The sequence below is a fragment of the Leuciscus leuciscus genome (assembly GCF_965113295.1).
Source record: "Leuciscus leuciscus genome assembly, chromosome: 19".
In the NCBI taxonomy this organism is placed as follows: Eukaryota; Metazoa; Chordata; class Actinopteri; order Cypriniformes; family Leuciscidae; genus Leuciscus; species Leuciscus leuciscus.
In genome coordinates, this window is record NC_138743.1 from 29,988,505 (window position 1) to 30,016,296 (window position 27,792).

A 27,792-nucleotide genomic window follows, 5' to 3' on the forward strand; every position below is an offset into this window, starting at 1 on the left:
ACACACACTCAGCTGTGGGTAATACACACACACAAAAAAGAAGTGGTTTTAGTATTTCTTCTGTTACTGTACAAGAGTTGGGTAAAGAAAAATTATAAAACAATAATGTAATGTAATGCAATGTAATATATAATAAATGAATAAGGGAATATAGGAATTAATAAACATAATATTAATATGAATAATATATATACCACCAAGGCTTCATTTATTTGTCCAAAAATACAGTAAAAACTGTAATATCGTGAAATATTATTATAATTTAAAATAACCGTTTTCTATTAAAATGTATTTTAAAATGTAATTTATTCCTGTGATGGCAAAGCTGAATTTTCAACATCATTACTCCAGTCTTCTGTGTCACATGATTCTACAGAAATCGTAATTTGGCGCTTAAGAAACATTCCTTATTTAATATCAATGTTGAAAACAGTTAAATGTTTTTGTGGAAACCATGATACATCTTTTTCAGGATTCTTTAATGAATATAAATTTCAAAAGAACTGCATTTATTTTTGTACTGTAACATTATCAAAGTCTGTCACTTTTGATCAATTTAATGAAAAAAAAAAAAGTGCAGATTTACTATTTCTAAAGAAAGTAGTAAATAAATACATTCTCATCCTACAATTTAAAAAAAGCAGTGTGCAGTATTTATAGGCCGTAAGAGCAGTACACTTATCTTCCATTCTCAACGGACAGACAGATCAAGAGCAAAGGACACACACACTGTGTTCCTTTAGTGTTTCCAGAATAATGTGTTACAGTGGTACTCTGTTCTCTGCATACACATGCCATTTGGCAAACAGTCTCTTTCTCTTGACCACACACACACACACACACACACACACACACACACACACACACACACACACACACACACACACACACACACACACACACACACACTCACTCTCTCTCTCTCCTGTGTCACTTGTTCCTTCAGTCTCAAAACTCAGAGAGAGAGAGTGACTTTGTGTGGATGTGTGTCCATGTGACATATGCTGCCCTAACAACTGTTATTTTTACTGGCAAACCCCAACATTACAAAAGAAAAGTGCCTGTGTGTACCTATATTTTTCCATCCAATAATGTACGACATTAATGGTCTTTCCTGCTTATTAATAATTCATGACAGATATATAAAAAAAATTGTGCACACGAGTGACTCTGGATAAATAAATGATGAAACGGGAGTGACAGATACAGAAACATCTGTCAGCTTTACAGGACAAAACCAAAAGACAGAAGAAGAAAAAAAAGAGAGAGAGTCAGAGAGACAGAAAGCAAATATGAATTATTTATGAGTGGAATAACGTGACAGATGTGGGATATTTTCATTTCCAGTAAGTAAATGCAACTCACAAACACACACACACACACACACACACACACACACACACACACACTTACACACCAGAACTTTGCATCACTTCAAACGGTGTGGTCTGGACTTCCTCTCACGCTCTAATGGACAAACAAGGCCTGTCTTGAGTCTTGAGACTTGCACACAAACACACACACACACACACACACACACCTTCACTGCTGAGAGACTCAAATGATTAATCTATTAACTTTTACACCATTTCAATACACTTTTTTGTTACTTTAAAGTTGAATTCCCTTGACAGTGATACAGCAACACAGTATGAACATGTCATTGACACTAACTAAAAATCCAAGAATTAATAGATAAGATTAATACATTTATTTTAAAACTCATGTACATGCTTAAAGGGATAGTCCACCCAAAAAGTTCTTTCATCATTTACTCACCCTTATGTCGTTCCAAACCTGTATACATTTTATTCAACAGTGTTCACTTTTTATTATCATACAATGCAAGTCAATGGGGTCCAACAACACTGGACCCCACTGACTTTCAACTTGTATGGACAAAAACATTTTTCAAAATATCTTCTTTTGAGTTCAATGGAAGAAAGAAAGTCATTCAGGTTTGGAATGACATGAGGGTGAGCAAATGATGACAGAATTAAAATTTTTGTCTTAACTATACCTTTAATTGCAGTCACATTGTACTATTATTAAAATCTGTCTTCATGGCGAAAACTGTGTGTCTTTGTTTAAAGGTGGACAAAAAGCAAACAGAAACTTTGACGCAGCTTTTTAGTGAGGATTAACGTTGCGGTAACATTGTGTCACGGTTAGACTCGGCCCTGTGGAAAACTGGTGTGCTAACATGGAGGAAAGTGGGAAAATGTGGGCTGTTGCAAACCATGGTACACAGTCATGAATGGCACAACACACACACACACACACACACACACACACACACACACAGACACACACAGACACACACAGACACACACCCCTCGTTACTTTCTGTGGTGAGTCAACAGAGGGTTAGATTTACTTATTTGGTCTCGATGTTGCAAAAGACAAAAACTCTGGAGCTTAATATAGAAGCTGTCAGGGGAAATATGCGACTCCACTGAATGATGGAGTGTGAATAAATATGTGTGTGTGTGTGTGTGTGTGTGTGTGTGTGTGTGTGTGTACGTGTGTGAGTGTCTCCACTGTAATGACAGACTTTGGCTGCTGAGTACGCAAGAGAAAAATGAAATGGACAGAAAATGGAGCGACATAGGAGGTCTGTAACTCAGTGAGAAAGGACAAGGTGAGAGGTGACGGAGAGGTCAGCCAGGTCTGGGATCGAGAGCGTATGGGTGTGACTCCACACTAAGAGAAAACAGACGTTAGCTGAGGGAGCCTGATATTACAGCGGCATTAGAAACGGTGGTGAGTCTTCATATCTATTCCAGAGAATGAACAGACCGCAGACCATTAGGCTGGATACGTCCCTGGAGTCATTAATTCAAAAAGAAACCGTGCGTGTGCAAGAGAAGAAAGAGACAAACAAGTTCTGCTCCAAAACCTAGTAAGCTGTCTCTCTGCCCACCGGCTACGTAGGCAGCCTTCGAACTGTAATGGAGCCTCAGAAGTGACCGATTTGGAACGCTCTACATAGGCAGCAGTGCAGGACAAAAATAGCACTCCTCACTGGAAACCAGACTTATAATAAACAGAGTTTGATGTTAGCATGTTGATAAGCTAATGGGGAAATAAATAAGCATTATAAAACATAAATTACGATACAGTTTTCAACATTGATAATGATAAGAAATGTTTTTGAGCACCAAATCAGCATTTTAAAATGATTTCTGGAGGATCATGTGACACTGCCATTTTTTAAAACATTAAAATAGTGTAATAATTAGATTAATGTATTTATTTATTGAATGATAGTTTATTTAAATATTTAATTGCACAGTATTTTATTAATAATAATAATAATAATAATAATAAAACAACAATTATTAAAAATAATTAATTATAATTTAATAAAATATTTAATATACATTTGAATTAAATTAAAATTTAAATATATTTATAATTTACATTTTTCTCCCATCTGTGGCATCTGGCATTTCTTTTTTAACTGGGCTTGTCGCAAGGCATTCTGAGATCACCTTCTTTGTATTATTTATTTATTTCCTCTGGGAAAAAGCACAACAGATAAAGTCCAATACAGAAGAAAGGAGGAAAAAAAAAAATCATAATAATATATCAGGGTTTTATTTAACTATAACTATACTCTACACTGTACTACAACTATTTTATATATTACATATTGATGTAATATCAGTTCGAGTATGAAGTATGTTGGAGCCATCATGATTAAGGTGCTGACCTTTTGGAACAGCCTTTGAGTCGGGAACGCGCCAAAGAGGCATTAATATGCTCACTAGATTTTGGAACAAAGCCACAAAAAAAAAAAAAAAAAAAACGCCCTTATAGACTGAATGGATTTGAGCAACAGAAAGCCGAAGAGCGAAGAGCTTCTTAACTCACTGAGGCTGTATTGCAATATTCATTTTCTGCGCCGCACTGCCAAAGCACAGGCATGATAACAGAACAATGTGATAAAATTCATCTCTTTCATCCACTTTCTAAGACTCTCCTCCACTCAATAATTCTTTTCCTTCCTTCCCTATCTCCCCTCTCCCACTCCCTCTCTCCCTCATATCTTCAGCTCGGTGAGAGGCTGAAAGTTGAGGATTCTGGTTACAGAGGGCATGTGAAGAGAGGGGAGAAAAAAAGGGAGAAAACGAAACGAGAGCATCTGCTTTCATCCTCATCACAGTGGGGAAGAGCTCAGCCATGTCAATCACACAGACAGCCAGCTGCCACACACACACACACACACACAGATGCAGTGGAATAAACCCACATTCTTCATATGAGAGGAGAAGCACACAAACCGAGGAGTCTAACAGTCGCTCACAAACACCTCCTCTCAGCATAGAGAGCTTTACACAAGCTCAGGAATGCCCTGTGTTAAATGCTCTGCTAAATCAACCTTAAAATCAGCCCTTTCCCTAGATCACCTTACATATTGTGGGTGTGTGTGTACTTGTGTGTATCTGTACGTTAGCGGCTTTTAAAGCTTGTACTCCAAGTTCTCCCACATGAAATGAGGGAATGAATACGTGCGCGCGCACACACACACACACACACACACACACACACACACACACACACACACACACACACACACACACACACACACACACACACACACACACACACACACACACACACACACACACACACACACACACACACACACACACACACACACACACACACACACACACACACACACATTAAGGTGGTCTCAGCTTGCAGCTGTGTTTATTTATTCTGCTGGATGCTGGCCACTGGAGTTTAAGGCCCCCACCTCCTACCCCCACCCCAAAATAAAAAAAACACTCTCACAAAACCACCCACTTCATACCAAAATACCCATCAGAGCATCAAATCCTACCAACCCCTATACAGCCACCCGCCGCCTATCACAAAACATACCCGTCTCACTTACACTCTGACATTACAGTGTTTGTTACATCACAGGTCGGACATTATGACATATACATATATCTGTGTGTGACTGATGCAAAGCTGTTCAATTTTTTTAGGGTTCTTTGATGTATAGACAGTTCAAAGGACAGCATTATTGAACAGAAATTAAATGCATTCCTGCTGAATAAAAGTATGAATTTAACTTCTTGTAAAAAACAAGAAAAAAACCTTACTGATCCCAATATCTTGAACCTTAGTGTATATACTGTATTGTATGTAGTATATGTATATTATACTGATTTTAAATATAATAACAATTAACAACAATACTAATAAATAGAAATACATGTAATAATGAATGAAACTGTTTGTGAAAACAACAAAACTGTGGCTGATATGTTATCAGTCTATTTTGAGTAGGACATTATATTATATGTTTGTATTTTACACTGATTTTATGGATGCATGCAACACACACAGACACATACATTTACACAGTCGTCAAAAAATGTGCACTACAAAATATCCTATTGGCTGCAAAAGTTCCAGCTGGTTTCCCAGCCTCCTCTGAAAACAATCTCCTCATCTTACTGTAAAAATCCCAATGCAGTGTTCTTACAAAGCATTACGACTATGAAAGAAGAGTCTCTCTGAGTGAAGGGTCATTGCAGGTACAGTTGGTCGCCGAGCTAATGAGTGATTTGATTGGCCGTCGTGTTCTCATAAAGACCAGCGTGATTCGTCTCCGAGCTCTCTTTAGTACGCGATTGGTCGGTGGTGCGGATAGACGCGAGAGGTGAGAACGAGGACAAAATCATTTTGTTGCTGGAGAAACAAAGTGGTCTGAGGTGAAATCATCTTAAAAATAACAAAAACATCAGCAACCTCTAAGACCCCGTCGAGAGTTTTATGCTATCAGCTCAGCTTGTGTGTTTTCACAGGAATCTTTGAACTTCACTTCATTTGCGCCCTGATTTTATGTATGTTTTTAGTGGAGGCCTGAAAGTCTGAATTCCATAAAACTATAAAGCTTCACGTTTCAAACAGCTTATTAAGTCATACAAACAGCGAACCAATTAAAACTGTCCGCGGTTCAAGAGTTTACACAAACATACAGTGTTCATCTCCCACTGCCTCAACTACATAGAGTCATATCTGTACGCTTATACTCAAAATACACACTCGGCCGCACAGACATGAATAGAAAAGGTTTTGATCTCACACAGAACAGTTAAAAGGTGTTGGGTCACTATGATTTATTAATGTTTCTGAAAGAAGTCTGTTATTGCTACCAAGGCCGAATTTAATTGATACAGTAAAAATAGTAAAATTGTGAAATATTACAATTTAAAATAACTTTATTTATTTTTATTCCTGTAATGGCAAAGCTGAATTTTCAGCAGCGAATTTATTTTTAAATAAATCCTACTGACCGCAATTTTTTTTAACTGTTGTGTACACACATTTATGACAGTATAAACAGTAATGGTGACTGATGGCACTTGACATGTTCAAAGACGCGTGCGTCTCCAGTGTGTATCACAACAAACTCACTTTCAAACAGGTCTTATGTCTATCATTAAAGGTTTTGCACAGACTCGAATAGCATGTGGATGAATCGTGAATCTACAGTGCCAACAAAAGATGATTGACAACTGAAAAATGTAAACCTATGGATCTGAAAAAAGATTTTTACATTTTTGCACTTTGCCTGGAGGTAAAATACATGGAGTAGAATACATGGACTGTTTCTGTAGCAAACCGCACTGATCTACTCCATCTACACACACACACACACAACTCTCACAAACATACACACGCTCACAGCTTTGGTCCGATTTCCCGAAATCTGCCCCAGTCCTGAGCCACATAAACCTGGCTGCATGATTCAGCCGCCTGGAATACCAGCGTTCCCACAGGAAACCTGGAGCAGCTCACACATGTATGCACATACACACACAAACCTAAAGCTCCCACTCTGGCAAAAACCTAAAGGAACTAAAGGTCTCTCTAATCCAGGATAAACACGACAGCATGGTTGTGCACTCAGAGGGTAATTACAAGCAAATTGAAAAGAAAGTGCAAGTTCAAAATACATATTACATATGGCAGACCAAAATTAATGTATAGTTCCAAATCTGAATTTATAGTTGTATATTAAATTATATGAATATAACATTACTTTTTTCCACTATATATTTTATACAATCGGCTACACACACACACACACAACTCATATATATATATATATATATATATATATATATATATATATATATATATATATATATATATATATATATATATATATATAATTTTATTTTTAATGAATGCACATGAATGCACATACACACACATACACTACCATTCAGAAGTTTGGAGTTTTGAAGTTAAGAATTTGTAATGCTTTTAAAAGAAGTCTAATGTTTATCAAAGTTGCATTCATTTGATCAAAACTACAGTAAAACAGTCAAATATTTTTATATTTTGAAATATTAATAAACATAATAGTTTTCTATTTGTACTATATTTTAAAATGTAATTCATTCCCTTTAAAATAAATATAATTTATTTCATTTATTGCATGTTGAGCGGTGAACTTGTCAAAAATGAGAAATGCTGAACATCACATTCTACAATGAAGTTGTTTTGGGGTCCCTTGGTGGACTCGATTCAATGGGCGGACCGAATTAGGATGACAATGGCATAAACAGACAGCAGAAGTGGAAGTGCAGTTGCAAATTACTACTCAACAAGAGAGAAATAATCATGTCAATAGGTTGCTGATGATTTCATGCACTGTTGCTCTCATTCTGGATTCCAGTTTATCAGGAATTTTGTGATCTTTATCATAAAAAGCTGGCTGATACATGTTGAAATAATTATAGAGAAATAACATGTGACCACTGGATTCCTTTCTTTAAAAAAAAAATAGCAACAGACGACAACTGAACTGATGTACGCTTTGTATCAGTCATTACTACAAATAGTAATGCTTGTAAAAACAGTAATAACTAAGAATGCAGACAGCTATTAAACAGGAATGCACATTGCATCAACAGTAACAACAAGCTAAATGATGAGAACAAGAAATCAATTATGCAATCCAGCAGACCTAATGCAATGAATTCTCACACAACCCTTCTCCAAACTTTTGATTTTTAAAGTAGGGCAAGTCATCACTACCTCATATTATGAATCATCAATGTGTTGCATACAACTAATACAAAAGCATGTGCACCATTTTTATAAAATATAGAGAATGAGCCTGTCTTTCAACATATATTCATGATTTATCAGATTTCATATAATTAATTAATATTAAAGATCTGTAAATGTATATAATGATTAAAATAAATATAGATGATATCTATCTACATATCCTTTTTTTTTTTTTTTTTTAAGATGCCCTCATCTCAAACTAATGCTAAATCAGTATGTTGATTATCAGATTAAATTAAAATGAGTCTAAATGAGATTTTGTGTTAGATATTTGAGTCCAAAATACAAGGCAGAAATCTCAATTGAGCCCTCACACTCATACAGACAACGTGGCAACAGTTTGGTGCGTAACGTAGCATGGAAGAACTTGACGTCTATTGGAGACGTAGACGTACATGAGTTGCTATTTGTAGTCATTCAGTCCTACACACAATCACATGTAAAAAGTCCTCAAAACAACTGAACACTGGATTTGTGAGTGTGTGCGAGTACCTCCACATAATCTTTGGCATGGCCCCAGTCACGCTTAGAGTCCAAATTGCCCAGGCTGAAGCACTGCAACTGCCCGAGATGGATCTTCGCCACAGACCGACTGATCTTCCTAGTTACAAAATTCGAACCTGAAAAAAAATGTACACACAAATTGGGAAAATATTAGTATGAAGCATTCACTTTGCCTTGTCAGGCTCTTTCCCTCATTTTTCTTTTTTCATCCTTTCATTTTTTCTTGTACCTGTCAATTGCATTCATTTTGTGTGTTTCGGCCAAAACGAGCAGTTAATGTGTCCCTCTCATACACACAGGCATAAAAACGCACTAACATTCACACACAGGGATAAAATCAGAGTCTTGTCTAGTCAGTGGACCACCCTGGAGAATCTGTAAGCCAGTCCAAAGTCCTACTGAGCTGCCAGACACACACACATACACACACATGCTTCATCTGTGGGAAACCTTGGACGGTCTCATGTCCTGCTGAGTTGTGCTATAGCTAGAATCAGACAGAGGTGGGAGTTCTAGACGAGAACCTCCACCGCCTATAATACCAGGCCCGGGTCAGAACAGGAACACACTTACTTAAGTGTATAAGTGAATGACGACTATTACGCTCTTGACTGGGGCTAAAGCCAGCATGCGTGTGCGTTTTGGGCCATAAAAGTTTTCTGTAGAAAATCAGCAATGCCGGGAAGATCATGTCCTATTATTTCTAAACAAAAGTCAACTACAAATTTGGGCAGGCTAAAACATACCCACGCAAAAACATTGTTAAATTGAGTTACTGATATTCTCAAATATCTACATTACAAATATATTAAGCTTTTTTCCACTAAGTTTGATGCTTTTTTTTGTTGGGCACTGGTGTTACATCAGACTCAAGAGTAAGGATTTTTTTCCTGATTGCCCGGTTAGGCTAGATTTCTACTTGCTCTGCCATCGTATTCCACTGGCCACATCATTTTTCATGAACTTAAATTCATAATTTTATACTTACATTTTGTAAATGAATAATTTTAAATATGTAACGGTTTCAGCTATTGTTCAGTATTTATTTCCTGCAAGTTTTCATATAAAATGACTGAAAAATGTCTACTTTAAATGCAGTGTAAATTGCTTTGAATAAAAGAGTCTCCCAAATGCGTAAATGTAAATATATTAGAAAATCCTTTATAAGCATTTAGAAGCATCCCTGTAGCTCAAACAGTAGAGCATGGTGCTAGCAACGCCACGACCATGGGTTTGATTCCCATGAAATGCATTAACTGATAAAATGCCTTATATGCAGTATAAATTGTTTTGAATAAAAGCTCTGCCAAATGCATTAATATAAATTTATTTGAAAATTATCTAAAATAATGTTTAAGCATTCATGTAGCTCAAACAGTAGATCATGGCGCTAGCTACGCCAAGGTCATGAAAATCTATAACTCGAACACAATGCAAGTCAGTTTGGATAAAAGCATCTGCCAAATGCAGTGTAAATGTTACAAATATTATTTATTATTACACACTATTGACACATAAATCGCATTATCAAACGTTAAGTTTTCTTTATTAAAAAAAAGGCAATGTATAGTTTCTGTAGTAAGCAGAATTCACAACCAAATGTCATAGAAAACCATGTTTACATTTGCAAGGTACTAAAACGCTTATAGTGATGAAAAAACTCTGACCCGAAACTTTTTCACAGTGGCTCTGAGCCAGTGGGTCATCTTTATTGCTAAGCCCTGATCCGTAAAGTAAGCTAAAATGAAAATGTAAAAAAAAAATCATAAGTGAACGGACTCTTTCCAAGGCAGGATGTCCGTCATGGGCCCCCCGTGCGCGGGCTTGCTGCTATCACAAAGGGCTCTTTCTAATCCGTGCTAAACGCAGCTCACGACCAGGTGCCTGAGCTTGGCACGAGAAGAACAGTTTAAAATACCACACTGTAAACAGCCGGGTCAATCCGTCGTCACAGACACGCCACAGGGGGGACTCAAGGATCTGATTTCGGTTCACTCATTTAAAAAAAAAGAGGGGAGAAAAAAAAAGCGAATCGTAGCCGATTGACCAAACCCTGGTCAGCAATAATGGGTCGGCTATGCGTCTGTGTGCAAGTGTGTTTAAAAGTCCAAGACAGGCCATTTCCGCGCACCGGCTCCTGTTTCCAGTCGGAGTGTAATTAGGCCGTCTCTTAGCACACGGTGGGAAGCTGTGACGAGGAGCAGAGTCGCAGGGAGTCGACCGCAGGGAGCTCTCATCAAGTCTAAAACAACCCAGTTTAGGGCTGGTTTAGACCGTGATTATGCGGACAAGAGCACGGCAAAGCCTCAAAGCAGGCGGCAGACCTGCAGGTGTGCGTGTTGGCTCTGTCAATGCACATTTTAAGAGTAATGAGCAAGGGTAATGTCGAGTATCAAGGCGAAATTTCTAATGGATGGAAAGACGCCCTGCCAAACCAGGTGGAAATAAAGTGCAGTCAAGATGTCTGGTCTATCAGTCACTGACACTCAGATATTTCCAGCACGTGAAAAAAAAAACGACTGTCAGTACAAGGCCCTGTTCCTGTTTCTTGACACATGTCTGAACACACATTCATGCAGATGTACACACAAGAACGCACTACCATCGGATTGCCACGTTCATTTAAACGAATGACAAAAACACACACCAGCACCCTGATCTCTTTCAGAACCGGCAAAGTTGCGGTGTCAAAACAGAAAAACAGTAACAGGGTTCAAAAATGCAGATGGCCTGCAGACCAGGGAGTCGGTGTGAGACAGTTTCGGGCCTGAATGGTCACTTGCCGTACTGGGTAAGTACTGTGTTTTACTCTCCTTTTTTAAATTATGTACAGTACATGCATCATTATGCTTTAGAAACTCGCTTTCTGTGACATTTGGTTGTGAAAAGGTAACTATGGACTGTATAACTTCCAGTTATTATTGCAAATTTGATTTAAAAAAATTCATTCATATGTAAAAATTTATAATAAACATTTTTTTAAATAGTTTTTTCATAAAAAAAAATTACATGTATAAATGTACAATTATGAATGTAAAATATAAAATTCTATCCATCAAAAAAAATTATATTATAAATTGTAATTATAAATATAATTTTATATTTTTTTAAGATAAAAAAAAAAATCAATGAACCTCACATACCTAAAAGTCCTAGGTAGTTACATTAGACAAAAGCTTTTTTACAGACAAAAAGTATTCAAATTAGTATTCAATCAATCAATCAATCAATCAATCAATCAATCAAAATATAGGTCAAATGACAAAGATTGCAAGTCTATTTTTGACCTTGTTTTTGTCTCTTTATAATATTTTTATGAAATAATAATAATACAAATAATTGTGTTGGGGCCAGTGAAAACACTGCGGGGCAAGAAGAGAATGTGAACTACTGGCCCAAGCGGGCAAGCAGAAAAAAAATCCTTATTGTTGAGTGCAAAGTAACAAACTATGCCAGCTTTGGAGTGCATGTGGGAGTGTGTAGGAGAGATAGAGAGTGAGAGAGATACAAGGTGAGGAGTGATGTTTAATTTGAGACATTAAAGGAGCATCTCGTTCACTTCCCTTCTTTGTTGCCATGACTGCACGACAACACAAACACAGGTGTGTGAGGTGGGTAGTCAAGAAGTGAAAGAGCAAAACATCTCACAGCTCATCCAGCAGTGTGTACGTGTGCGCGTGTGTGTGTCTGCGATAGGTGAGAGGTCCGTCGACACCTTCATACAGGTGCAGCCCCTCTCACCTGGAGAGGTTTAACTTCTTAAAACGCTCGTCTTTCAACAGGAGAGAGGGAATGTGAGCAAACAAAAAGACGAGAGATGAGTGTGTAATGGAGGAGCCCTTTAGATGTTCTCTGATTGACTGGCATGACCATTTCTCTCATCTAGAACTACACACTATTAGACGTACGAATCTGAATAGGTGTCAAAGTGCAACTAGTTTCACATGCGCACACACCCCAGACGTCTCTGTGGTGGATTTGTAACAGATTATTTTTCTCTTCTCATCTTTCGTAAACTCTTTCGAAGCTGGTTTGTTTATTGGTGTAAGTGGACACCGGCTGAAATTCCGAAGTGAATTCCAAACCAGATTAACTCATCATCGCCGGCCCGCCCAATGGCGGGAGGCTACCACGGCGATCGGACAGGAAATGAAGTTGGCTTTTTTCACACTATCCCATCCATCTCTCCCCCCTGTCTAGCTATCTCTAACCCTCCTCCACCCCTGTACTCCCTTTTTCCTCGTCTTCCTTCAACATACACACACACACAGTTGGTTACAAGTCTAGTTGGCAATGTTTGTCTCACCGGCGTAAAAATTCTTGCCACTAACGCTAGCGGATGATATCACTGCTCTTCCTGTGCTCTGAGGTTGTGGGTGGGGGCACAGAACAACACTCTTGTTGTTGAGAAGATGTCATGGCTGCACCCTTTACCAAATGTTGTGTCATGATACTCCCCCGTAAACCAATCACAATGAAGCTGGCCACACACAACATTCTCCCTGGACTCTTGCATCACTTCCTTCACTGTAGTCTGCAGCACTGTTATTAGCTGCATCCGAAACTGCTCCCTATCCACTATATAGTGCACTATATCGGGTGTCGGCCATTTTGTAGTGGTGTCCGGATTCTGAGTGAACGACATCATTCCCTATTCGTTCTCTATGTAGAATGTGAACCCACAATCCTCTCTGAATTCGAGTGTACATTCGATGTACACTTGCTGAAGCACTATTTCCCCACAATCCATTGCGGAGAGGACTGAGCTCCCGTGAAAGTGCGGGAGCGAGCAAGTTTAAACCAGAAATTGCTTTACAGCTTTCTTATTTCTGCTTTAACATTTATTTCATGCTAGTTTTAGTTTAGTTTTTTTAAAAGTTTTTTTATTTATTAATCATTACTTGAATAAAACATAAAAATATTGAGACAATATTATATAGATGAATTTTTTAATGAAATGATATTAATAAGGTACATTTTATAGGTATATTATTTTTTTTATTAAAATATATTATTTAGGCATTAACTCAATTTAATGTAACAGCCAGGTGTTTTAATAATTTGTGGCATTTTTGTTAATTCTTTAAACTGTAAAGAAGAGATAATAATATTTATTAATAATTACTTGAATAAAACATTAAAATATTGAGACAATATTATATAGATGAATTTTAAAATGAAATGAAATGATATGATATTAATAAGGTACATTTTATATTTTTTTTTATTTTTTATTAAAATATATTATTTAGGCATTAACTCAATTTAATGTGTTTTACTAACAGCCAGGTGTTTTAATCATTTGTGGCATTGTTGTTAATTCGTTAAACTGTAAAGAAGAGATAATAATTTGGTGGCTGATTTAAAAATATTCAATAATCATCTGTAAGTAGCATATTCATTTGAATGTAATCGTAACAGTCGCCTGAGGCGCTCAACAATTTCAATCGATGAAACTACAAAGCTGGCACGGAGGTATATATATAATTACAAAATAAAGTCATTATGATTGTTATTGTTGTTAATATTATTTTATAAAGTAAGTAACGTAAGATAAAAGGAGTTTTATCACTACGTGTGACGAAGCCGTTTCTGCGACAGCTCCAGCTCTCCGACGCACAGTGTATACGTCAGCGTCCAAATTCACTCACTTCATTTCGTTCACTCCTTGCAGATTTAGTGCACTCAAATGCCATACACTGTATAGGGATTAGTGAATGAGTGAACGGTTTCGGACACAACAATTGTAGTGAGCCTAGTGAGCCATCTTGATGTCCTGATTTGTTGGCTAGATAAGTATAATTCTCTCAGAATTAGAAATTAAACACTTTTTATACATGTGATAGAACAAAACTGTCCCTCCGATTACAATCACTGAAAATGTCGCCACTTCAAGCACTTATAATGGAAGCCATCTAGTTGCTGCGTCACGCTACACACTTCCAATGTAAACAGTTCTGTCGCGCTGTGACTGCCATCACAACACTGACAGCGCATTCACAGGGTAAAAAACACTCCAGAGGTTTCGTCTAGAAGCAAATATTAGTTACTCAGCAAACTTTGAAAGCTTGACACCTAAAATAGACAATTTAACACAAAATGGACTGATAAATGATAAATGGACTGCCTCATTGTAATCCATCTTTTGGTTCTTAATACATTAAAGTGAATTTATTTTCTTGAATATCAAATATATTTGCATGTGCAGTGAGCTATCCCAAAATTTGTAAAATTTCACAATATTACTGTTTTTACTGTAATGCAGCCTTGGTGACCATAAGAATGAAAAATAAATAAATAAATAAATAAAAATCGCATTGACACCAAACTTTTGAACTGTAGGGTAGTTGAATTAAGTTAAAGGGAAAGTTCACCAAAAAAAAAAAAAAAAAACTTCTTGAAAGTTTCTTCTTTTGTGTACATTCGACATGAGGGCATGTAAATGATGAAAAAAAACTTCCATTTCTTGAGAGAACCTTTAACATACTGGAAGCATTTATGAATTCTAAATGTATTTGTGTGCAAGAATTACATTTTTAAACTCTCACTGTTAATATGTTATAAAAGGGGGTTGGAGTTGTTAAGACTGACAAACGACAAAATTATATATGTGTGTCATATCTTTTGATGAATGAGGTGATAAAGTTATGAGGTCTAACACATAGAAGTGGCTGCTGGTTACTGCACATTTTTCACAACCAATGAAAATAAAACAGCACCAGGCCTACTTTTCACGTAAAGTTGCCCCTAAGCAAAGTACTTTCAGTTTCTCTGCACTAGAACAACCAAATATTCAATTATTTTTTTAAAGCTATCTGCAGTATGTAGGCAGATCTTGTGTGTGGTGTGTGTCTTAAACTCTGACCTCTTCTAGGACTCTCATGATTGAACAAGATCCCATTCACAGCAAAGAGGTTATAGGCTTCCCTGAAGTTGACCACTATCCAGTATGCATAGAGCTTAGCAGCACCTGTGGAAAAAAGAGAGAGATAAAAACAAGGGAGAGACAGAAGGTTACTGCAATAGCACTTTTAAAGAAATGTTATCAATAATTCAGACACATGATGATGTTCAAATGATAAAATATATATATATACACACTACAGCTCTAAAGTTTGGGATCTTTTCAATAAAAAAATAAAAAATAAGTCTCTTATGCTCAACAAGGATGCATTTTCTTTCATGAAAAGAAGTAAAAACTATAATATTGCGAAATATCACAATTTCAAATTACGGTTTTCTATTTGAAAATGTAATTTATTCCTGTGATGGCAAAGCGAAATTTCCAGCATCATTACTCCAGTCTTCAGTGTCACATGACCCTTCAGAAATCATTCTATGCTGATTTGGTGTTCAAAAACATTTCTTATAATTATCAATGTTAAGCAGTTGTGCTGCTTAATATTTTTGTGGAAACATTATAAATGCGTTTACTGTAACTTTTGATCAATTTAAAATTCAACAATATTATTGATTTGACTGCACTGACACAATTGGACGAGAACTGAGCTGGATGATGACATCATTTCATCTATAAAGCAGCTCTGCAGAAAACAGTGTACTAATTTAAAAATTGATGATCTTTACAATGGAACTGAATCAACACTGAACTGACTTCAGCTGAATAATGAAACTTTTCTTTTAGAGCTGTTGTACAGCCGAAATGAACCGTTTGCATCACTGAATCATTTTCCTGTAATCACTGTCAAGCTGCTTTGAAACAATCTGTATTGTATAAAGCGCTGTATAAATAAAGGTGAGTTGTCTTGACTTAATGGCAATTTAAATTTGCATTACTGAATAAGACTATTAATCTCTTTCAAAAAAATCTTACTGACCCCAAACTTTTGAACGGTAGTGTACATATAAATATACTAAAAATTAAAAGTATAAAGGAACTGCATGTGTGTGTGCTGACCATAAGGGGATCGTGGGTAAAATGGCGTGGTCTCTTTCTGGGGAATTTCCTGAACTTTCCCATAGAGCTCACTGGTGGAGGCCTGGTAGAAGCGGACGGTCTCAGTTAAACCGCAGGTCTTCACAGCATCCAGCAGCCGAAGTGTACCCACCCCATCAACATCTGCGGTGTACTCAGCCAGGTCAAAGGAGATCTGCCAAACACAAAGCGTGTATGCATAAGACATAATGCAAAAGTATACAAGTAAATGGATAAATGAAATTCAGTGTTATGACATAACCCAATAACCTAAGCCAAAAAGTTGCCAGAGTCAACATAAACAAGTTAAGGAAATATGAAAACAAGTAAGGGTCTGGTAATAAAACTCGGCACAAAACCCTCAAAGCTGAGAGAAACATTCTTGTCCTTGATGGTTGATATCAAGTGTCTTTGTTTGCATAGAGTTGCATGCTCTGCTGTTAGTGGAAAACACACAGAGCATCAAAGGGTTTGTCTTCTAGCTCAAGTAAATTGGGTAAAACAACTAAATGTTGTGTATGAATAACTGTATTTGGTGCATTCAACTTGCAAGTAATCAAAAGAACAACGAAATAATATCTGACAACATTGCATGTTTTCTGTTTTACATTTAGTCACATTATCTAGGAAACCTCTCTAGTTTGAATTAATAGTGTGCTTGAAACTATCACATTAACAAAACTGACCATCAACTAACAATCTGAACCTCAGGTTTTGTGGACTGATTCACTGATAAGATCTGACTCAAAGAAGAAGGTTCACAAATCAGTGAAAGTGGGAAAGAGAACAAGCAGATGCCAAGATTATCTGTAAATTTAGATTTTAATTTAGGCCTGTTTCTCACAAAACTCTGTAATATTAATATAGTGCACAATACCAGTTTTGTACTTTCGCATTTTGATAACTGGAAACCCTAGTAATTGTATTTGCATGGAAGAAAACAACCATTAACAACAACCATGTGTTCCACAAAGAAAGAAAATCATGGGATATGTAACAAGGGTATGAGTTAGTTAATAAATGTACATTTTTGGGTGAACTACTTTAATATTGCAAATAGTTTGGGGTGCTACATCATGCGACTGAATTATTACATGATGTGTTTTTGAGAGAGAAGGCCTCTGCTCTAATTTAACGAGTTCAGACATACTTAATTCCCAAACACAAGCGAGCCGGGGAATCCCTAACTGAAACTGAGATGGTAAAGATATGGTGAGAAAGACAGACAGGGACTGAGGAAGAGAAAGAGAACGAGAGACTAACTAATCTAACCTGTTCCTCAAATTTGACACACACTTCTCAGAATCGCACCTACACGATTTTCCGATGAGACAAACCCTCTGCAACAGGCATGATCTGAATTAGTTCTGAAAAACCCAAGTGCGCATCTGTAACCACACCTCAGCATGAAAACAAAAAGCGACTGACAGCTGATTATCGTGAGACTGAAACTATATTTAAGTGTCTTCGCAACGCAAATTCGCATCACTTTCAAAATAATCCTTATAATGCTGGAATGGATTGACTTTAGATGTGTTGCTTGGCGGTCGTCCAATAGCTATCATTACCGTTGCTGGGATAATTAGCCTTAAGTTTTTTGGACTGTGCAAACATGCTCTTAAATGTGAGCCAAAACATTCAATCATACCAGTTAGAACTAAGAGAGACATGTTTCTGTCAGGTACAAGAAGATTTATGTTTTTAGATTGTGCCTTGCGGAGAGCCCTTCACGGCATCTTGCCATCCTGCAAGCAATTTTCATTTCTTGGGCATTGTTTTCTCCAAACAAACAGCCAGTACACTGATTTCAAATGTCACAAATATGCCAAAATAGTGCTATTAGAGGAACACCGATACCGTAATTTGCTCGTTCCAGCTGTTTCTAGTAGCAGTAGCCATTGCGTTGATGCAAGAGAACGTGCTGTGAACTCAAAATTGCTCCCTGTATGCATTTGTAGGCTAAGAAAAGACGTGGAAATTACAGGGATTTTGTTGTTTACGCAAGTGCGGCCGCATTTTACACGTTATCCGAAAGTGAGTGGGAGACTTGTAGAAAATTGTGCAGCGAAAGCAATTTCTTCGTGTTTCCACAGCAACTTGGAACTGTCAGGGGGGCAGAATTAATGTCTGCCATTGGGAAAGTCCCCGTGCCCCAGGCGACTTCTGCACAAGCGAACACCCTTTTCACTTTTGGCTCTACCTACCCCCCCCTTCCCCCCCCAATCGATACTACTCCTACACTCCTCACGGCTTCGGCACGTCAGGATTGGAATTCATCAGCTAATTAAATCTATGCTTGAGATGACACCAACTTCCCTCGCTCTTCTGCCTTCTCAACCAGACACGCTCACCTCATCATTCACTCGTTCCCTCAAACATAAACACACATGTAAACATGGCAACAGCCTGGATCATTATGGGCTGCGGTTGGGGTTGCCCCAGGCGCAAGTTGTCTGAAGCAATCGCAGAGCCAATACAAGCTTGAGTGTGTGAGAGCTGAGGGAGGGAGGGGAGAAACCATGACTGCGAATAATTAGGGAATCATTTAGCCTGTTACAGATGTCCTTAAACTGTCTCCATCCTTGTAAAAACAAAGCTCTATTTTTACCACATCTTATGTTTCCAGAAGACAGCGTTTCTCAACCATTTTTGTCTCGTATAGCCCCGCAGCTCCATCGGTAGGGCTCAAGTACCCCCTTCATTGACACAAAACTAGAGATTTTTATTTCATTTGGTCATTTGATTTAAATTTAAATAAATAAATAAACTGAATTATTAATTATTTTTAATCTAGAGATGCATCCTCTTTTATTCTCTAATTTATATAAAAAAAATAAAACAGAAATAAATTAAAAACATCACATTAAATTTGATTTTAATGTGTTGTTTTTAAATAAGAATTTTTTTATTAAAACAAAACTCCAAAAAAAATGTCATTTAATAAATAAGAAAATAAATAACTATTATATATATATTCTAATAAATAAACTAACTAAAACTAACAAAAAACTAAAGAAAACAGCAAGTGACTGACCTTGCAGAACATTTAATTTCAAACACATGAAAAAAAAAAAAAAAAAATGACATGAATTTATTCTGGGAAGGTCTTCCATTAGATGTTAAAACAAGGCTGCGGGATTTGTACCCATTCAGTCAGAAGAGCGTCAGTTAGCTCAGACACTGACGTTGGGTGATGGGTTCTGGCTCACAGTCGGCATTCAAATTCATCCCAAAGGTGTTTAGGTCTGGGCTTTGTACAAACACTTCTAAAGTGACGAGCATAGTGCAGTCCACATAATCCGACCACACGTTTTTCATCATGCTATTTCATTTGCTTGAGAACAGCACAGACACACACAAGGTTCTGTTCAGCTCCTGACAGTTAACCTTGCGCTGACAGCAACCAACAACTACCACATGTGAGTGGTCTCTGACTGAACCAACTCTCTGACACACACACAGCACATGTGTCATCACAGATGACAGGTGCTGTCATTTAGGAGCTCAAAGGAATGAGGTGAGCAATTGTGTGTGCTTATCTGTATGTCAAGCAGCCTATACTAAACAATGTTGAAACTGACAATGCACAAACTGATATGCCAAAATCCGCAACGCTGAGCATCCGCCTCAGTTTTGTTGAGTTAAAAGAACTTTGCGCTTCAGATTAACACAAAAAAATACCATAATATCAAATACGAGTGCTTGACCTGCTTATTTTGAGAGAAGATGATGAATGCTTCCAAGCTATAAATAGCTGTAATTATAGACTCTGGTGTCTAGTAGGTCTTTCTGCAGACCAAATTCATTACCATATAATTTTTTTTACCCTCAAATGTGTGTTGTCATTACATGCCATCCACTAACGTGAGTTGTATTATTCTCTGAAATAATACAACTCACAATCTCAGACAGACTGTCACTTGTCCAATCGATTACCCTTCATACCCGCTTGTTTTTATGACTGGCAAATGCAAACATTTTGTTCTCTGCATTATATTGAAGATTGAATTCTGATTTAAATACAACACAGAGGTAATGTGATCTAGCTGGATAACATGACAATACAATACAACAACCAAAACTAAGCTAATGTATATATAAAAATACATAAATAAAAATATACTGTAAATTTAACGGGTTGGTTCGCGTAGCTGTCAATGGAGGGACAGAAAGCTCTCAGATTTCAGTAAAATATCGTCATTTGTGTTCAGAAGATGAACAAAAGACTGGGTTTGGAATGACATGAGGGTGAGGAATAAAATGACAGAATTTATATTTTTGGGTGGACTATCCCTTTAAATTGATCAAACACACAGTATATGTTTCTAAAAAATAAAGTGAGTATCTTTTATGTGTTAAGGCGTGTAAAAATGTTGTCAGGGCAGTACAAATTTAGACAAAAAAAATATTGTTCCTTATTGTTGAGCCCTGCTTGAATATCTTGAACTTACAGAATACAGATCTAAAGGTCATGCAGACAAATGGCACCAGAGAGAGTCCAATAATTTGCACAGCTTAAAAAGGAAGCAGAGAGGTTTCTGCCATACATGAAAAAGCACAACGTGGCGCTTTGAGATTTTTCCACCAGTCTGCGTGAAATAAAAGACGTAAAATAGTAACGTTGAGTACAGTACAAACATCGATAACATTTCTCTGAATATAACGTGATAACTGGTGGTTTAAGTTTTTGAATTTAAGCCTTCTCTTGCATCCTATTTTAAATTCATCATAATCTTAAATATCATTAATCATTTTTAGAGTTTACTTTGGAATCACACACTATACTAATCTGCCGTTGAATATTTCCTGATTCTAGTCTTCCAGTCACTTGAGCCAACATCTCTGGTAATGCTATGATCCAAACTATCATTCTTTATTTTTATTCCTTCAGTCCTTACTTCTGTTCAACATCTTTCCCTGATGTAATGACAATAATAATACTAATACTAATAAATAAGAATAAGCATAATCAACACAAGTATATAATAAAGGCTTCTCTTGTTAACACCTTTAGGGCAGGGCATGAGACAAGAATGTGTCAGTTTATACCACACAAAGGATGAATTGTTCATTGCAATACCTGCTTTTATTCTGCAAACGGCTATTTTCCACCTCTCAATCAAGCGTCGAGTGCTTGTGCCAGTGAATTCACAAAAACTGCCATATTTTTCAGGTGTACCATGAAGTGTCAATCAGAGTCCTTCCAATTTTTACATGAGCTGACGTTAAGTCAAGCCATCTTAACCCATTTTCTTAGACTGAATATTGCCACAAAAAAAAAGACTATGACAGATCTTACACTCGTTCCTTTGCCTAATGTGAAACAGTCAAAGCTTACGTGAGATTAGAGATGTCAAAACTGTTTTTGTTTTTTGACAACACTGCTTGATGTGCTTTATGTTGCCACTTTCCAAAGATGACAAGTTTATTGGGTCATCTTTAAAAAAAAAACACACAAAAAAACACTTGCATTCACAAACTAAGTGAAGTGTCTGTAACTGGCCAACAAAATATGCACACAAATGCTTAGTCGGACATTCATTAAACATACATAAATAAATAAATAAAAATGACCCACTGATTATAATGAATATAATGTAATAAATCTATAAAAATATACATAATGATTATAATGATTTGTCTACCGAGTAGCAAATACAGAAAAAAAAAGATTACATATCATGTGTTTTTTCTACCGCTCCCAGTGTCTGAATAAGCATTTTATACATCATGTCTACCACACAAATGTGTTTAAAAATGCATCTGTATTCCAACCCTTAAAAGAGTGGCAGAAATGGGAGTGCAAAGATTTTTATATCTCATAATTAATCACTAGTTTAATAGGTGCTGTCATTTAGATAAATCAAAATCATGTTTTTAACGTGATGTAACGCCACTGAATAAAGGCCTGTTTGTTGGCGGTGACGTCAGTCCTTGCAGGTGACAAGACTGGAATGATTTACACAAGCAATTAACTGCGTGTGTCTGCGTGAAAGCGTGAGCGCTTGCGTCCTCTAGATACCCAATTAGGAAACAAGGAAACTTAGGCTCAGTGTAACACAAAGTCTCCTACATTGCAACCATTTTTTATAAAAAAAATGCTGTCGTCATTAGCGGAAATGATTCTTGAGCTGAAAGAGTTATCTTTCAGTGTGTCACTCCGGCATTCGCTGTCACATCTGTCTACAAGCATGTGTACAATGCCTAAAGTCTTACCTAGACAACACTTACATTGTGCATCAAACACATTCATAAGCGAACACAAAACACGTTCTAGTCGAACACCGGTATATTAGCTACAGCTCTGCACTAATCCAAACACAAACACAAAGTTCATGCCAATCACACCATACCTAACACTCTGAGCAAACTGATTCTGCCGGCACTATAAGAGCGGTATCTGTGCAAACACAAAAACACATTCACAGTGAGACTTTCAGAGTCGAATAGAAACATACTAACCATTTGGAGTTGACGGAGAGGTCAACTCAGAACAACACAGCCCAACGTAGCACAGATGTTCAGATGTGTTCTCAGTTTAATTGCTTTAAAATTAAAGTCAAAAGTCAAAAAGTGATTCGGAAAGAATTAAAGTTCCTCTAATCAAACGGGGTACATTAATTTATGATTTTTTTTTTCTTCTTCTCTCAAATACACACTCTGCAGCCCTTTGTGTGTGTGTGTTTGTGTGTGTGTGTGTGTGTGTGTGTGTGTGTGTGTGTGTGTTACTTGCCTCACAATCTCAGCCAAAAAAAAGTGCCACTTCAACTCAGAATCATGTGATCTAAGTTTGATGTGGTCGTACGTGACTAATTGTAGTTTGCTATCCCACAAGGCAGCTCCATTTGTGTTTATTTGATAATAACCGCAAGGTTTAAACTTGTACAAACATCAAAATATAAAGCACACTGTGCTTTTTTTTGGTGGTAAAGTCGACATTATGGTTTACAGCTTTTCTTTATCTGTCGCCAAACAACATGCTGAAATGCCAGTCAGAACCGTCTGCATTCACATGTAAATAACGCCTTTATCTCTCCATTGTGTTTGCACACACAGAGCTCCTGAAGCTGGTATATCCCACCTGAATAATGCAGTGTTCTTTTATTGTTATCACCTCATATTTCATGTTAAGCATGTCTAACAGGTGCTATAGATTTTCCATTTTAATGTGCTAAATTAATTATTAGATTTGATAGATTTAGATATTTTTGGATTTTTATTCAGACACAAAACTAAAAATAATAATGTTATATTATATTAAACAGAATCATTAGTACTACTCCATTTAAAGAGATACTGTTCAAAAGTTTGGGGGCAGTAAGGTCTTTTATGATTCTGAAATAAGTCACTTGTGCTTACTGTTTATTTGATCAAAAATTCAACAATATTTAATATGTGTTAAACATTATTTATTCATGTGATGGCAAAGCTGAATTTTCAGCATCATTACTCCAGTCTTCAATGTCACATGATCCTTCAGAAATCCTTTTAATATGCGGATTTGATACTCAAGTAACTTTCCTTAGTATTATCAATGTTGAAAACAGTTGTACTGCTTCATATTTTTCTGGATTATTTGATAAATAGAAAGTTCAAAAGAACAGCATTGATTTAAAATAGACTTTTTAAAATAGAATTATATATATATATTTTTTTTTTTTTGGTTACTTTTGATAAATTTAATGTGTCCTTTCTGAATAAAAGTATGAATTCCTTTTTAAAAAATCGTACTGACTCCACACTTTTGAATGGTAGTGTATATTAGCACGTAAATTAAATACAATTTATAGTAGTAGTAATAATATTAAAAATAAAACAACTTTTACTTCACACACATATACTGTATATATATATATATATATATATATATATATATATATATATATATATACACTGTGTGTATATATATATATATATATATATATATATATATATATATATATACATATATATATATATATACACACACACACATATATATACATACACATAACATATATACACATATATATACATATATACACATTGTATATGTTTGTACTGTACACTGTATATATTAAAAAAATACTTTGATTAAATTTTAACGTTTTTTTTTCAATGCCATCATTTTTCTTTTTAAAACAAATTCTTTCTAACAACTTTAAAAATATATAGTTTGTTCTACATAAATTATTAGAACATTAAATTTAAAAATATTTCTGAAATAAACAGAAATAACTATTTTAATTCTCACAGCTCAACAAGTCTTTACACTTGTTGTCTTTCCGTCATATATCCTTCAGATTTATCTGTCTAACTCAAACAGGACTATGGATGCTCACAGACAAAGACAGAATGTGAAGGAGGGAAAAAAGCACCTCACTTTCTTCCTGAAACATTCCTGTTAGAATACACAAATAACCTCCAAAAACCGCCGAGCGGTACTCTCAAACAAAATAGCACTTTGCTGACCCCTGTGTGTAATAACTGGAAACCGAGGATGTGTGTGTATGTGTTTTCTCTGCCACTCTTTTTGCCATATCCAAACAAAGTGTGGTGAGTTCAAAATGTAAACTACAATCAGAGAGTAGCAGTGATCTACCACTTCATTACAGCGGGCACTGATTGAAACGCCCATCCTTAATGAACATACCCGGCTAACACACACATTTACAAGTTAACAAGCCTAAACTGAAGGTATAATTAAATCAAGCTTGTTTATTTTTCCACATAGCAATCCTGATTGCGGTTGTCACAGTATGACAGCAATCTTTCAAATATGAACTACTCTCCCTCAGTCTCATGTCTGTGCTTAAAGTACTTTTTATTCTCTTTGTTGGAGAGCCACAGCTGTACTAAAGCTCTATTGTGACAGTGAGCATCCTGCTGTTATCTGTCATCACAGCAGATGATCCTCCTGATGGGACACCCAGAACACCTCCCAATTAATAGAATGGATGCCTGTCTGTTGGCCAGTGTTTCTCAGTCAGTTTCCATCTGAATTATTTAGTTCCATATTACGGCAGCTGCTGTATTTAACTGTACGCGTTCAGTGTGAGCCTGCAGGTGCTGTCTGGATCTTTCCATCCTTACAAACCAACCATTAAGGCTCATGAATCATTTTAGACAAACAGTGGCTCTACAAAGTATTTGAACAGTTAAGCCATATTTAAAAATGTATGAATGTCTTTGAATTATGTAAACAAAATATCAAACCAATTAGCATTTATTTTAAATATATATATATATATATATATAGCACACACGCACTTTTTAAGCAAAACATTTCACAAACGCTACTTTGCTAGTACACCTGTGTGAATTTAAGGGGAACTGACTTGATTCCACCAAAAATGACTCAAAAAAGCAGCAACAGTTCTAAGAAAATAATTATTTGTTCACCGTTACCAAATACACTGTCGTACCAAATACATTGACATTCAGACATTTTTAAGTGATTTGAGTGTCCAAAAGTATCCATATACTTTTAAAGGGATAGTTCACTTTGAAATTAAATTTTGGTATGTTTTAGCTTACCTCAAGGGCATCCAAGATGTAGGTGTCTTTTTTTCTGCAGTAGTTTCAATTTTGATATTTTTAGGTCAAACCGTTCTTGTCTGTCAGTCATATAATGCAGGTCGATGGTCACTGTCTCAAAGAGCATGCACAGAGAAGTCCAAATTAAAACAATTCCACATCGTCCAAATTAAACAATTCCCCATCGTAAACTACACATTGATGGCCCAAGACACGAAACGAGCGGTTTGTGTGAGAAAACGAACAGTATTTATATCGTTGTTACCTCTTGTACACAGCCGCGTCCAAATGATCTGAGGGCGCGGGCGGGTATAGATATATACACTAGATGTCACCTTGGCTACGGTTTCGTTCCAATGAACTGCAGTAGCCAAGGTGACATCTAGTGTATATATCTATACCCGCCCGCGCTCTCAGATCACTTGGACGTGGCTGTGTACAAGAGGTAACAACGATATAAATACTGTTCGTTTTCTCACACAAACCGCTCGTTTCGTGTCTTAGGCCATCAATGTGTAGTTTACGATGGGGAATTGTTTAATTTGGACGATGTGGAATTGTTTTAATTTGGACTCTGTGCATGCTCTTTGAGACAGTGACCATAGACCTGCATTATATGACTGACAGACAAGAACGGTTTGACCTAAAAATATCAAAATTGAAACTACTGCGGAAAAAAAGACACCTACATCTTGGATGCCCTTGAGGTAAGCTAAAACATACCAAAATTTAATTTCAAAGTGAACTATCCCTTTAATGCCACCATTTATCAAATACAAGGGTTAAATAATGTGAAAGCTTTAGCAGGAAAAACTTGCTTTCTAGGAGCGGTTCATGCAGAACATGTTTTAAAAGCATGAGACGCAGGGAAGGAGTGTTTTAAATTATTGAACTTTAGCAACGTATTTTTTAATGCTGCGTCAGGCGAAAGACGCTGTAAAAAAAAGTGTAACAGTCAAACATGTCAGTCTAGGGCAAGTTTACATATAAAAAAATGGAAAAGCAGAGCAGTGCAATGCAAAAACGCATTCTGTGTAGTTTGTTTATGATTGAGCTTGACAACATGAAATCAAAATTGACCCTTATTCACTTTCTTAAAAAATGTCTCTGGTCTTATTGTGGATACTATAATCTCTCATCAACCTATAATAACTTTCTCAGTTTTGCTGACGTCACGCATGCCGCATGAGTGGGGTCTTTGGAAGTCTGGTTGAAACGTATTAGGCTACAGCAAAAACATGACACTGTTATTTCTCTCTAACACCAGATGAACACTTTTAATTGTTTTTTCCTGTGACTGAACATCAGAGCGTCATGAGCATCTGAAGGAAACAATGTCAATATTAACGTCTCATTCACATCCCTCCGCAATGTCTTGTCTCATTCTGCTTTTGATCTTCTTATTCAGTCATCTTCCTCTCTTCCCTCCTCTCCCTCACTTTAACTGCCGGTTGTGCTTGTTTCCCATAAAATACCCTGTGGAGCACCCACACAGAAGTTCACACACACACCATATGATGGCCAACTCTCTGACTAACATCCCCCTGACCTCATCCCAGATGACTAGACATTAGGGGTGTGGGTAAAGGAACAGAGAGTGAAAGAAAGTCTTCTGTATTTGGTTAAAACTTTTTCCTTTCCAAAGAATTACTTGGATGGGGTCATTTGTTCACCTCACAGACACTAAGAAAGAAACCCAAGTCATTATGAAACAGTTTGCGCGCGCG

The 27,792-nt window shown here is 36.6% G+C and overlaps 1 protein-coding gene across 2 annotated transcripts in view; it reads right to left on the bottom strand.

Annotated features, from left to right (window-relative positions):
* gmds (GDP-mannose 4,6-dehydratase) overlaps window positions 1-27,792 on the bottom strand; it is a 67,333-nt gene that overhangs the window by 31,381 nt on the left and 8,160 nt on the right. For both annotated transcript variants that reach the window (XM_082147400.1, XM_082147399.1), the window contains 3 exons: window positions 16,532-16,724; window positions 15,479-15,583; window positions 8,602-8,729 (listed from right to left, as the gene is read on the bottom strand). In XM_082147400.1, coding sequence (XP_082003526.1) covers window positions 8,602-8,729; window positions 15,479-15,583; window positions 16,532-16,724 — 426 coding nt within the window. The remainder of the gene's footprint in view (window positions 1-8,601; window positions 8,730-15,478; window positions 15,584-16,531; window positions 16,725-27,792) is intronic.